Genomic DNA, 15,236 nt, shown 5'->3' on the forward strand with positions numbered 1-15,236 from the left:
GATGGAGGATTCAACTTTTGTGAGCAGACCCGTAACTTGCTAACTAGGATTTTTATGGGGGGGGGGGGGGGGGGGGGGCGGTTGGTTCAAAATTGGAAATAGTGGACCTTTACTGTAGATATTATCTCGCTCAGTCACCATAAACGCCGACCAAGCGGGAATGAGGGGGATTTTTACGGATTTTTTTTTTTAAATTTCATTTTGATTGTTGTTGGTTTCTTCTGTCGTATTTGGAGCTTTGGGAAGAAGTTTTCACTTTTTTTTTTTTGGTTCAAGCGGACCCTGCTCGCTAGCGGGTGGGCCCCCGGGGGTTCGTTCAAACCCCTGAACCACACCCCCCCCCCCCCCCCCCCCCCCCCTGGTTACGGGCCTGGTGAGGTAAGTAGAACTACTTATCATAAAAATTTAAGTAGGGCCTATACATATAACAAAAGAGGAACGGAAAGTTTATTGGATGAAAATCGGTTTTGAAATGGCTGAGATATCAAAAAAAAAGTAAAAACAAAGTGCTCCTAAAAAAAGGTGAATTCCACCTTTTATTAGGATTCTTTGTTTTTGAATGTAGAGTATCTTAACTATTTCAAAACCAATTTTCATCTAGCATAGTTCGTGTAACATTTCATAAGAGGTTTCTCATTATAACCTCACAGGAAAAAGTTGGAAACCTGTATCCCGATGTCAGCCACCAAAAACTCGTATTTGAATTCACAGGGCTCACACCTGAAAAAAAAAAAAGGAATTTCCGTTTCCATTCAATGACACTTTCACAAAATCGTTCCAAAGATACCCAAATAAATGAAGACAAAAATAATTAAAAATCAATAATGCAGTTCGGCAAAAAACTGAATAGCTGCAGTTATTGAGTGCGAATTCCTCTACAAACTGCATTGATGTTAAGATGAAAGTTTTCTCATGGAATTTGAAGGGACTAGTAGTATTTCATTGGGTGCATGTACAGAAAATGTTCAGTACTCCAGTAGTTGATTGTTTTTAGTGGAAAAACAACCTGTAGTCGGGCTTTGCAGACCCTTGGACAGAGTTTGAGCTGAAGAACCCGCCTTGGAAATTTTATGGATGAAAGGGTATATCTCACTTATCCAGGATAGTGAAGATGAAACACCTCATTTCTCCCAGCTATTTTACAAAATGTCTGAATTTTGATTTTTAACACACGCCTCTATGGGGAATTATTTACCCGTGGCCGTGTGAGCCCTAGCACGTTGAAACTCGTAACATGGAGCTACTCGTAGCTCTATGCTCGTAGTCATTATTCTCGTTTGCTGCGCGCGCGGGAGCAGCTGCGAGCGAGCGATCGCGAGCGTAGGTGGCCTTCGATCCATGATCCACCAATCCAGTTGCTCGCCACCATGTCATGGGTAGAATTTACACACATACACACACACACACACACGAATAGAAATTGTACATGCGCATGCAGCGTCATTGTGTGCGCGCGCACCTGAAAGACACTTACACACACACACAAACACACACACACACACACACACACACACACACACACACACACACACACTCATGCTCCCTTATCCACCAACCACGCAGACCCACACTCAGCCAGTGCAGTGATGCGTTTACTACACTGTAAAGGTACTCTCTCCGCTCCGTCGCGTCTGTCGCCCGTGGAGCACGTCGATCCTCCCGGCCGGCCAAGCGCAGTACACATACATCCACCAGCACCACACACGACACGATCACACACACTTCTTGTCGAATGTCGGCATATCAGCATCTCATTTTCAGTCAGGCCACAGCTTAGAAAGCTGCTTGTACATCAGCTAGACCACTATACCACAACGTTTGAATTCTATCGAATTCTAGTGTCGATGTATTACTGTTACCTTGCCTTGCTTGTGAATTTAACAGTGGATTCTTTCGTAAATCGTTTCGAGAGCCTGTCTCGCAACTTCTTACGCCGCCGATCATTGGGTGTGTGGCAGAATTCTGCTTGAGCCCCCAAAACGCCGCCACGCGAGCCGAGTGATTCATTCATTCAGTGTATTGAATATTGCATGCGTTTCACTATTTGAGAGAGACAAGTCGCCAAGATGAGTTACGACCACGTGGTAAGTAATTTTCTCGACACGCGATTTTAACGGATTTTCTCTGTGTCTCGTTGTAAGTGAATTGTTAGCATCTAAATGATATCCCGATGTTTAATGTATTTGGGTCAATTGGTTTTTTTTTTCACTTTTCAAGCATTCGCACGCGCACGAACATCTGAACATCCAACAACTCTACGCGAGTGTCTAAAGTACCACATGTACTCATGTTGCTTTAAATCGCATTTTCCACTTTTACTTTCGTACATAGTATAATAGGCCTCAATTACAAGGGTTGAACTGGAGTAAATTATTTGCCGTCGCGTTTTCCACTTTTGATAAACCTGATCAACTTCTGATTAGGGCGTACCGTAGGCCTCACTTGTGACTTAGTATTAAGGGCGAAGGTGCCTATTAAGAATCAATCAGTTCAACCAGTTCAAACCATGGATTGTAAATTATCAAACATGGGAATATCAAAAACAAAACAAAAAAATGTGCGGGTTTGGCCTAGCCTTCGGTTAAATTTACATTAAAAACAAAAAATATAGAAGCAGAGTCATTGACATTGTTGTCTATGTGTCCGAGTTCCCCCCCCCCCCACTAATTTGCACAAAACAAATAAATTACTATAATATAGTGCCTCAAAAGGAAGTCTTCCTATAAATGGCAGGCATAACCTTTATTTAGTTTATTAGTTGCCTTTAAAAAAAGAGTGGGGGACATAAGGAACTCTTTCCCTATTCGCTATCGTACTCGTGGGGGTTTGCAATATTTTCGTTTTCCATGAACATTGACATGATAAAGGTACACATGTGATGTCCGATGATGGGTTTAAATGGGCACCCCTCCATAATGCTGGTAAAAGTTTGGGTGTTGCCGCTCGACGTCGACACCGTTTAAAATGTTAGCAGATATAAACAGGCTTATAAACAGCGTACCGTACTGCGTAGAGTTTTAATATTTGTTTGAAATGACTAAAAAGCGGTGCGAGCGCCGGTGTTGTTACGAATCCGTGATGGAAATTTCCACGACGCTCCGTGTGCGGTATACGGGTACGATGCGGGTGTTGTGAATCGAGGCGCCCGTCGAAGCGAGGCCATGTCATTCGCCCGAGTCTAGTTTCATTCAATTCAAGAAGTGGCAGCATGCGGAATGCTATTCATCGCACCGAGGCCGAGGTTACTTCTTCACAAAGGATAAAGTATTCGCTGGATTCCTTTTTTTTTCTTTTTTTTTTTGCGTTGATAACTATGCTACATCCCTACATTGTACGCAGAGATGATGAGAACAGTGGATGGCAAGGAAGCAAAATACTTAATAAATCCGCCAGACGCCAGCGCCAGTGTAATGTGAAAGAAACTGTTGACACGGTCTGTGGTTGCTTTTGTTGTTGTATACGGTACAACTTTTGTACACTGTACTAGTATTTTTGTAGAATTGTACCAATCTTCGTGTACAGAGCTCAGCTACCAAGCTTATTTAAACACACAGCGAGTGCGTATTTTGATGGCGATCAAAAAAGTGAAAGTAAATTTATACTACCTACCGGTGCGGTGTAGATGTCGGGCGCTGAGCACTGCCTTTCATCTTCAAATTTATTTGATGCGAATACTCTTGATAGATGCACTGATTTTTAAAACACATTCACTTAAGGTCCGTGTTTAGTAGGTATAGTAAATGACCAAGAAAAAGTATGACAAAGACACGACACTTGTGCTTTCTTGCTCACATCAAACTGCAGTTGTAAACCTATTCCCGAAACTCCTTTGACAATTTCCATATGACCGGATGTCATCACCACCGAGGTCGTCTTATCATAGTGAACAACATTGACCCCGGCATCGCCAATTATACCAGACACCCGTGTTTTCACGTGGGTAGGGAGGGATGATTGTAAATAGGAAGGTGGAAAGAGACCTCTACGGAATGGTGTAGTGAAAAATGTATATGCCCAGTCTTGTGATAAATCGTAAAGGGATATATAAACCTACAGGAACTGTACAGTTCAGAGGAATCAAACGCAGATTCCCTGCCTCTGGTTTGAGAAGACGACATTATTGACAGAGCTTACTTTTGCACAACACATTTTGTACACCGAGTTCCTTGTCAAGAAGGAAGGCGGGAAAACCCCTTGAAGTTGAATTGGGCAGCTTTCAGTGAGGAGAGCTGAAATACCGAAACGGTGTGACAAAAGCTGAATCTACTGTACTTTCCACTCGTATTAAGGTCCAGTAAATTTTGATTGAAGGTTCGAATCATTTCTTTATTCAAGGAAATGGTCAAAATACATATCTAGGTCTATTATCCATTTAGATGATTGCAGGGACACATCGAAAGTTACAAATCACAAGTATCTTTTCACATAAACAGGCCCTTACACAGATGACACCCATGAAATTAATGCGCCGATATCAACAACACTAACAAACATTATACAATAGTAGCAGTTATTCCTACCAATCTTTTTCTTGATATAATTATTTTCGGGGGGGGGGGGGGGAGTATTGAAAATATCCGAATTTTATATGCAGACTTGTCTTCTGCCCAAATTTTATGTTTGGTCTACGTAGTCCTAGTTTCAAATTCAATGACATCGAAAGTGCGCGTTTAATTATGATTTACATGTATTGCATTGGTTACTAGTGCAAATGCACTGTGCCTCTTTCCCTCAGCCAACTCCGGCACGATCGAGTGAGTACTGAAACAAAGAACAAAAAATAAAGTTAGGAAGTAGCACCGGTATTTCATATACATACCTGGCACAAAGCGTTTTCCTGCTCCTAAGTCGATGGAATGTGGAGTCTCATTTCGGAATTCGCCACCTTCTTTGTGCGATATCTGCGATCAATAGCATTACAGCTGCATACAGTAGTTTTGTCAATCAGGCATCTGCCGTTTGCACAAAGCCTTAATTTGGGTTCGTTAGTTACATTCGTATCCCATTTCTGCGTTTTGTTGCATGCGCAAGTTACCATCTTCCACCCCTCCCAAATTGCACGTTCTACCAGTGCTTGTACAGTCAGTGCATTCTTCTCTACACCCATGTTTAGTACGTATACATGTACTAGTATTTGAAACCACTCGACTCTCCTACATTCTGCTGCCTACATTGCTTGAAAATTTTCATAAGAAAAGCAAAACTTCATTCCAAAATGAACATTTTTGTGTAAGGCGTTTATTGAAACGAGCGAAACTTGATCGTTTTCAGAATTGGAAGCCTATAATTAGTAGGCCTACATAGTATACCAGCATGAATGTGTGGCATATTATTTTGTATGGCGTGTCATAGTCAATATAGCTGCAATCCGGCTAGCAAATATGTCTAGTGATGCATCAGGAAATAATGTGAGAATGTAAGCTAGCGGCTTTGTCTACCCCAAACTTTCAATAGAGGGGACTGGTTTATTGTTCGACGTTCATTCATTAAACCGTCGTCTGGCCTGCGTCCATTTAGGTCGCGAAGAAAACACACAAAGAAAATTCCCGTTGCGCACATTGTGGTGGCAGTTCCCGCGCGCGCGCTTGGCCGAGAGCCCACGATAAAGATCGTACAGTGCGTACGCTTTTTTTTGTTTCGCGTTTCGTTTTGTATAAGGAGCTGTCCCAGAGGGCTCTCGCCGCAGCCCGTGGTCATGGGGTCCCAAGATAAGTAGCAGAATCGGAATGAGGAAAAAAAAAATTACATTCCCGTATTCCAAGTATTTCATGAGTCATTGCTAGCGTTGAACACGTCGGTAACAAAAGTAAATATTCACTTGATCGTGTGCTATCTGTAGATTAAAATCGGAAGAGACCCAAATCCCAACTTAGTCAAAATTATGTAGGACAGTATTTGGGTATATTAAACATTACATTCATGTTTACCTTCTCTTTTAGTCCAAATATGTTGGATCTATAGTATTTGCGTAGGCCCTGTCACATTTTATCTTCTCTGTTTTTTTTTAAAGCGTGTGTTCCTAAATCAATGACCTCTCTTCACGTGATTTCCTAGCTGTGAGTGATAAGCTTGAGGGCCGTGTGATTTCCTATTAAACTGTTAGAGATAAGCTTAAGTGGGAAAGTGTCCGTTATTTTCCAATCATTATGCTTTGGTCTATTGAGGCAGATGAATTGAGCAGTGACAGTGTCGAGGAGTTACCGTATTGCTTGACAGCACCACAGCGTACGATGGAAATCTACCCGTGTAACAAGCTGGTTTACAAAGAAAAAACAACAACAAGTTATAGGCTTCGTTCACATTCCACAAGAGCTAAACTCTCCTTTGTTCCGTGTTCTCCACGGTTCTGCAAAACGAAGGGATTAGCGCCCCTCCATTTCGGGCTTTTGATACCCGTTCCAATTCAAGTATCTCATTCTCTGCACCAACGACCGAACTCTTAAAACGAATTTTTAATTTTATCTTCCCGTAATCATGTCCAAGAAAAGATGACTGTATGACGCATTTTTTCTTTCAGATTAGGTGCCCTTTAGCTTTTTATGTTTGTCTGTTTGTTTTTTGACAATCGCAGAAAACAACACGTTTTCGCTGTTGACAATTGTTTATTTGGTTTCTTGGTTTCGGAGAAAGAATGAGAGAGAAGTCCTGAAGTACCCAATGTGTCGGGAACACTATAGGGTATTTAGACCAAATGTGATACGGCCTATACTGCGCCATGGGAGCTGAGTGTTATTTTCGCGAGTGAGGTCACAAAACATTTTCGCGAGATGTTGTTTTCGCAATTTTGAGAAAAGGCTGTTGAAAGAGCATTAACAATGCCTGTCTGTTCGCGATGTTTTCGTGTGTTGTCAAATCTGCGGCCCAGCCGTAAAATAACAGCTTTTACAAAACACGTACAATGCACTGTATAAAAGAATTAAAATAAAATGTGCGTCATACAGCGCTTCGTATTTAAGGCATGGAAAAGCTCCATGGTATACATTACATTCCCTAACCAAGTTCATTTTCAATACGCTGGCGCGGCATGTGTTGTTGGCTGTAGAGCAAGGTTATGTGGCTTTTTTTGTGAAATCATCAAGAACGAGGAGGAATGCGTTGTTATCCCGCTCTCCTCTCCACTTAGGTCAATTATGGAAGGAAGGAGGGGTTCGTGACGTGTTGCTGACGTCATGGTCAGAGAATGCGCAAGGTCATTCTCGCCTATGCAGACTGTCGGCAAACTGCGATGGTTGAGGAAAGCGCGCGAGCGGGGGGTGGGGAATAAAAGAGAAAAAAAAGAGGATGGTGGAGGGTGGGGGTGGGGGGTCGAAGAGAGGAGCCCTGCCAATGTGTGTGTGAACTTATGGGTATGTGTCTGTCTGTCTGTTTGTCTGTCTGTCTGTCAGTTTGTCTGTCTGTCTTTCGGTCTGTTTTTCGGTCTGTTTGTACGTTTACGTCTGTTTGAGAGGAACTAAAGTTTATTTTGTAGTAGTAGGCCCCTATACAAATTGAGTCGATACTCTTTTCATGGACTATTAGTTCATGCTCATAAGCGTGTAACAAAATTGGAAGTATAGCCAAAAGTCCGGCCCTTTATGATACGGCAATCGTAAGTAGTATTTTACATGGGAAATTCACGTCAGTGGCTGTAAGGGTTAGTAGGAGACGACGGACGTTTACAACCACGAAATTCTTTCAGTAAGCCTATTGGGCAGTCAGTATGAAGTGGTCATTGAACCAGCAGGTAGTAGTTTAGTGTAGTTTTATTTTGTATCCAAATTGAATATTTAGAGATTAGTATGAAATCAAAACAAACGCAGTGATCGTTGGTACGTAAAATTGGAAATAATCCAGGTAGATTTTCAGAAGTGTTATTCCGCACCATGCTTTATCTCGGCTGGGGAGGGTTCCATCATCTTATGAGAAAGGGGATACGCCCTCACACAAATATGACCTTTTTGAAAATACGCGTGATGTATTTCTAAGTATTAGTGCCTACAGTCAATACAATAAAATTCCATAAAATAGTACTAAACAACTGGTAGTGTATAGGTTCCGTTAATTTTAGACCTTATATTACAAGAGTTACAGGATTATTGAGTAGAAGTCTACATTTTCACATATTGCTCGCAGCTACCTAGGCGTAATTATATTCCGCACTCTTCATTTCAATCATGACAAATTTAAGAAACAGCTATTGTCTTGTTTGGCGTTTACTTCAGCATGGAGAGTTGCATTGCTCTTGGAAAAACTGCTGATGGTGAAGGTGATCCGAATTCGCATGATACATGTGCAGCGAATATAGAGCTTTAGATTTGCGACGCGAACGCTAAAGACGACGCTATTGAGCTAAAAATCGTGTTCTGCACATGCGCGAGGCAACAGGTATACTGTTTCCATTGTTCAACCCTAGATGCTGCATCGTTATAGCGTTCGCGTCGCAGATCCCAAGCTCGGTAGTGTTTCCGGGTGTGCAGAGAAGTAGCGCGCAAAACCTAATAGCCAATATACTTCGTTAAAGTTATGCAATCACGTTCTAGATTCTTTCTCTGCCTTTCTCCCTGTCTTTGTGCAGCCAACCAGTGAGAAACCGATGGTCAACGGTCACGATGAAAAGAAGTACGACCTCGCCATCTCCGCACGGAGGGATGATGGCAGCCTGCCGCCCAAGGACAGCGAGAAGCCGAAGGTCAAGCGAGAGCATTGGGGCCACAAGATGGACTTCATCTTGTCCTGCCTGGGCTGGGCCGTGGGCCTGGGGAACGTCTGGAGGTTCCCCTACCTCTGTTATCGCAACGGAGGAGGTGGGTTCAATACTGGATATTGATTGTTTCCGAGTTTATTTGTTGTATTTTATTTCTTTGTTGAATTGTGTTGTTGTTGTTCATGTTGTTGACTTTCGAATGCTGAATCTTGTGATGGCTGGAAAATGTAAAGTTAAAGTATATCTTTTGATATTTATCAAGTCGCGTGTATTGACAAAACATTGAACATACCGGTACTAGTAATTTAGCCTGCAGCGTTGCTGGTATAGACCACACTGCATTAATAATTTTCTATCATCTGTAACGATGAACAGTGCAGCACGCGGTGATGACCAAACTGTTCTTACCGTGTTTATGCTGCATAATTTTTGATATTTTGCGTTTTGCCTTATTTATTTATTTATTTATTTATTTATTTATTTTTATTTTTTTTTTTTGGGGGGGGGGGCGTGGTCTTGGCGGTTGCTGAGATCTTGTTAATTATTTGAAATATTTTCTTTTTGCTCAGTGCCTGCCAAATGGTCTCCTTCTGGTAGGGACCCTCGAGATTACCATAATTTATAGAGTTGATTTTTGGCTTCTGCATTATTTGAAAATACAAATATTTACGCGAGACCAACCCATCTTGTGCTCAGCCCATTGTGACCATGGTGTGCTATAGCATATACTGTAGCCAGCGATGGGTATCAACCCGGCACGTTGCGCCATGCCAAGATGATATCGGATCCTCCTCCCCTATCCCGTCTGCCAATCATCATCCAGTACATTGGCCAACTGTGTAATTCCGTCTTCCGACGGCGTCTCCTCCCTCATAGTGCATGCTCCTCCCCAGTCAATAAGACTGATGGATTTTTTCATTTTAATCTGTCAGTCCGCACGGAAGTCGCTGATGTTACAGTAGGCTGATATGTACAGGCGGAGGGTATGATCACCGTGCGCGATCATGGAGTGGTTCCCCTCTCATCTTCAATCGGAGATTTGAGAATTCTCATGTCGCTTCTCTAGACTGCAGTGCAGCCATTGCACACATCCTGGGTCCCTTTACATCACTTGGAGCTTTTTATAGTCAACAGTTGCCACATAATCCACTTTTTTTTTTGTCTCTTCGAACAATTATTGCAGCAGTCAAGCACTAAACAGCAAATAATAATGATAATAATAATGATGTCAATTTTAATAATAATGATAATAATGATGATAATAATAATAATAATGGTAATGATAATAATAACTATAATAATAGTAATAATAATAATAATAATGGTAGTAATAATGATGAGAATAATAATAATGGTATTCGACTATGCAATCAGGAATATGCATAGTCTCAACCTTATATTCTTAACTCTCATTGTAATGTATATATTCGTGATGTGTCGCCCTCCGTGTTTTGCATTAGCTTGAGCTTGATTCGCAAATGACGTTCGGACGTCATTGCCGCGGTGCATGGCGAATCTGTTTTCCAGCTTGTTATTCAAGCCCTCTCTCACATTCACAAGGATTCTATATTTGGCGCAGCCTCCTGCGATTCGGTAACGACGACTACAGCATGTCTGCGGCATTTTAAATTAAGTCGCTGGGTGACCAGAAAAAGAAGGAAAACTCGATTGCCTTGTGAATTTAAAAGACGTCGAGCACACGTTATGAACATAATAAGTTCTCCTGTTGTCCATTGACATTTGTAAGAGCAGACATCACGTTTCCATTTGTAGTGAGTGTCTTCGAGCTCCCATTCAAATGAGAAGGTATATGATCGTTATACAAAATGACATAACACCGCCCACACCTTTCTCCTTCAGCAAAGACTCGCATGACAAGTCTATCGATAAGATTGATATCGCCCAAGGAGCATTCACAACCTTGCGTTTTTTCCTGAAAAAGTGAGGTATATTTGTGGATGTGTTTCTGGCGAGATCTCTGCTTCCCTCCGTCTGCGATGATTTTTTTTATCCCCGGGATCTGCAAGGTCATGAAACATTACTCTTTATTGTCTAGTGACTTATAAATGTCTTCTTTTTTCCCTTTGACATTCGAGCAAGATCTCTTCTCTATTGAGTGTTTTAATTCAGTCTCTCCCCCATTCATGTGTGGCTCTCTTTAATCCTCTTCCTCACTCTCCTGTCGTCCTTCGTCCCTCCGTCTGATGATTTTGTAAATATTATTATGATCCCCGTAATCTGCAAGGTCATCAAACATGGTGGCTTATAAATGTCCCCCTTTGACACTCGAACGAGGTCTCTACTCTATTGAATGTTTTCATTCAATCTCTCCCCCATTCATGTGTCTCTCTTTAATCCTCTTCCTCAGTCTGCGGTCATCCTTCACTATTCTTTTCTTCACATCTTTCCTGTTATTCATAAGCTTTTTCTCCATCTTCGCCTTCGTCCACAAGACATGGACTGAAAAAAGAGGGATATTTTGCCTATTCTTTTTGTATATATGATCATATTTTTTACTTTCTCGTTGAAGGGACGTTTTAAAATGGTATTTTGCCTTTTTTTTCCTGTTAACTTATGATGAAAAAAATCGTATACATATATATATATATATATATATATATATATATATATATATATTTCTTTTTTTAAATTATTATTTTTTTTTTTGCAATAGAGCATTGCGTGAGATTAGGATTCAGCTTTTAATGTTTTGCGAGATACATAGAAACCACTTCAAGATTTTGAAATCTGCGGCCTCATGTCAACCTAAACTATACCAAACCTTTAAGTAGAACATCAGCGCCCCCAAATCTTGTTCGAAACCTTAACAAATCCCAAATCTTAATAGTGTTAATTTTTCGGATTTGATACAAATAATGGAACTTGACGAGCGCAGCTTTGGTTCATCTACAGCGAGGTTCGAGTTTATTTGGCAAATAATTTTTTAATGAATATTTGATGGACAATGTTGCATTTTGACAATTTTGTTTGTTTTCTGTATTTAAAGCAATGCACATACCAACCCTCAGATTTCTATTAATAGATCGATGAAAAGCTGAATTTTATTTCATGGGGGACTTGTATTCGTCTTTATACATCTTACTTTGTAAATTTTATTCAAACTTCAAAGGGACATTGGCATTCCATGAAATCAGTGACCCATGCCTATTGCATAGCGAAGAGCAACGGACAAAGGAGGTATAGGCCCTAATAGGCGAGCATCTGAGCGGAATTTGAAAAGAGGTGCTGAAACTGCCAGTGCATCAGCTATTGCAGTTGGCACGCAGAATTGGCGTGGCCATGTAACTGAGGCGCCCTCTATACTGATATCGTATATCATTCATGATTGCTATTTGCTGAATGACATGTAATATCACGTGCTTTTGGTTTTTTTTAAGTTATTTAATTTCCTTATGTATAATAGATGTTTACGCAACATCAAAGATGTAAGAATAATAATATTCTCGACACAAAGGAAGTTTTTCAGTCATTTCATTCGAATTCAAAACGGGACAATGATTTGGTCTGTAATGAGGAATTCTACGTCAGCATCACGTGACAAAGATGATCACCCAGATGTCCTCAGTACCACCGTATATATAGGTGACTGACAGAGGATGTTCATAGCGTCTGAATTCGTTTATATATCCATGGAGCTACAATATGTAGCTCCATGATATATCATTCTTATGAGATTCTGTCGTGTTTCTACTTCGTGTCACCTTATTCTTTTGAAACCATTTCATATTTCCGACTCCTTCATGAGCACTATGAATTTGCGAATATGTAGCACTAGCCCAACTATTGGTCGAACTGCTTGATAACTTTTTAAACATTTACATCCTGCATCTTTTCATTTTTAACAGGTGCCTTTCTCATCCCATACCTTCTGATGTTGACGCTGAGCGGCCTGCCTCTCTTCCTCATGGAACTTGGCCTCGGTCAGTTCGCCAGCCGTGGCTGCATTAACGTTTGGTGCATGGCCCCCGCCTTCAAAGGTACGGAATCGCCCCCCCCCCCCCCCCCCCCCCCCTGTCGACAATCCCCACTTCCGATCTTCCGTTTCCGTTTTCCGAATCTCCATGTTAAGGTCATGAGTGATGGGAGCGTGGTTTGACCATTTCAGATCTGTTTTATTTATCTATTCGTTTATTCTTTTTTGTGCGTGATTTTGCGATTAGGTGAGAAAATATCACGCAGACAAAAAACAACCAAAAAATTCTCAATTATACATTCATGATTCCTTCTTTGTGAAATAATTCAGTATATTAAAATGTTTGCCTGTATTCGTAAGCGTCAATTGCTTTCGACGATATAAAATGAAATTGCTCTCCAAACTTATGATGCTTAACTTGAAAGACACATTCCAGTGGCATTTTCTTGATTGTTGATATCGCCAACTTTTCAGATGTTTATATAACCTGCAGACTAACAAAGCGGTGTCTTCAAAAATTCTTCTTCAGATTATTTAGTAGAAAGATTCTTAGCCAGTGATGACGTACATTCTTGTCAACTTTACATGCCATCTCATCAGTAGCCCTACACGTACTAGTCTATGATAGGTTCCGTCTTTGATAATTTTATTGATCCAGAGACCTTCATGAGTTTTGATATAGCGACAGAAAAACACGTTTACAGCATAAATTTGTTATGTGATTAATGTATTTGTTTTATCTATTTCCCATGCATTTTGCATTGATTTATATTTCCCTTATTTTGTTTATTGTACTTGAATTCAAGCGAAAGATGATTTTCCTTGTTTTACATGATCTTCAGGATATTGGACTCGTTGTGTGATCTGTGATGATGTCATTTTAGCCACTTGCCTTCTATACACCTCGAATTCAGAGTGGATCTTTTTCCAAAGATTACCATCTTTATGAATGAAGATATTCATTTTTGAGTGTAGCGTGCTTGACTTAATTTGTTAATATCAAATGTATTCGTCATATTTCGTGTTTTCTCCCAATAACTATGTATTATATTCGCTCTTGTCATAAAATCTGCTGATTGTTATGATCCTGATAATGTCATCCCATGTTAGCAGTTCATGTTTTAGACCATTCATGAATCATTAGCATCGTCTTCAGACTGACTTTCGTTGTTAGTCTATGTGGCTAACAACACAAAAGAACACCAGACACGGACAGAAAAAAAAAATAGAATTTGTTTGAAATATTGATTCAATTTCTTTCGTAGTTTTTGTCCCTCTGCGAACTGAATCACGAAAGCAAGTTTTATAGTTAAAAGAAAACAACAACAACAACAACAACACTAAGAACAAATACAGGATAAATTCCCAGCGTGGTGTGTAGCGAATTAACAGAACTCGGCGCGTTACCTTGCAGTACTTTTCCTGTTGTCTTCTGTATAGTTCTTGGATAAACCTGTCCTCTGAGCACGCGGCCCCAATTGCAGTGGTCGCGTCGCATTCAAGGACAGTGTGGTAGAATCGCCGTAAGTATTAATAGTCGGTGTGGACGGCTCCGCTGATTCCTGGGGTTCGCTTTTCTAATCCCTTTGTCCTCCGAAGAAACAATCGTTGCTGAAAAAAAAAAAGCGGAAAAAAATTATATGATATGAAAGAAACCAAACTAGTGATCGGGATTCGTTTTTGTAAACATGTTTACACAAAGTATCCACGGGCCTAATAGAAAGCCGGCCAGTTGTTGCCATGACTTTCTGACCGTTTTATGCACGAGGTTAGCGGTCATTTTTAGCTGGAGAAAAGCGAGCCCCCTAGAGTCAGTTGGGAGTGTGAAGTCTCTTGTGGACTTGTCTATGCTTCAATGAATGCTCGCATATCATGTCTTCTCTTTTTTCGACAGATTTACCTGATGTGATATTAAAACTCATTTTATGTATGATGTGTCATTTAGGTATTGGGTTAGCCATGTGCATGATCAACAGTTTAGTAAATATCTACTATCCCGTGATCATCGCCTACGTCTTCTACTACTTCTTCATCTCGTTTACGAGAGAGCTCCCCTGGAAGTATTGCCATGCCCCCTGGGCAACCGCAAACTGCACCGATTCCCTCTCGGCGTTGGGCAACGGTACCGCCAACGAAACCGACGCCACAACCTGGTCAATGACCACGGTTGCGTCCAACGCTGTCTATAACGCCACCTCGGCGTTTGGTAACTCGTCGTTGCTAAACGAGTCAGCGCTGGTCGAGAAAGAAGATTACAACACGAGGCCGGCGCAGGAGTTCTGGGAGTACGTTTGTTTCCTTGATTTCGTTCCGACTATTCTTTGGGCGGGCCCGCGTGTGCGGGGGAGGTGCTGGCTACCGTCCCTCCCGGCTTAGCCTGGGTAGGACACAGCTCTCCCCCGTAGACGCACCGCCCCAATATATCCGAGATTTCTAGAGGTTCTACTGAACTCGCGTGGAATTGTGCTTTTTTTCGGAGAAAATGTGATAGGGGAAATGCCCTTGGGCTTTACCGTCTTCTTTATAGGAAATGTGTACCCATCTTTTTTGCTTTATGACATTGAATAAGTGCTCCGTGCATTGTTTTCGCGACAAATCCTTGTTGTCCACTGTCGCAAG

General features: G+C 41.2%; 1 protein-coding gene across 1 annotated transcript in view; it reads left to right on the forward strand.

Moving 5' to 3' along the window:
• The first annotated feature begins 1,694 nt into the window (after window positions 1–1,694).
• LOC139729247 (sodium- and chloride-dependent glycine transporter 1-like) overlaps window positions 1,695–15,236 on the forward strand; it is a 46,212-nt gene continuing 32,670 nt past the window's right edge. The window contains exons 1-4 of the mRNA XM_071640177.1: window positions 1,695–2,084; window positions 8,555–8,783; window positions 12,550–12,681; window positions 14,563–14,902. Coding sequence (XP_071496278.1) covers window positions 2,067–2,084; window positions 8,555–8,783; window positions 12,550–12,681; window positions 14,563–14,902 — 719 coding nt within the window. The 5' untranslated portion in view covers window positions 1,695–2,066. The remainder of the gene's footprint in view (window positions 2,085–8,554; window positions 8,784–12,549; window positions 12,682–14,562; window positions 14,903–15,236) is intronic.

This window comes from Diadema antillarum, unplaced genomic scaffold (genome assembly GCF_040938485.1).
Source record: "Diadema antillarum isolate AM-2024a unplaced genomic scaffold, OU_Dant_1.0 seq00000229_RagTag, whole genome shotgun sequence".
Classification (NCBI taxonomy): Eukaryota; Metazoa; Echinodermata; class Echinoidea; order Diadematoida; family Diadematidae; genus Diadema; species Diadema antillarum.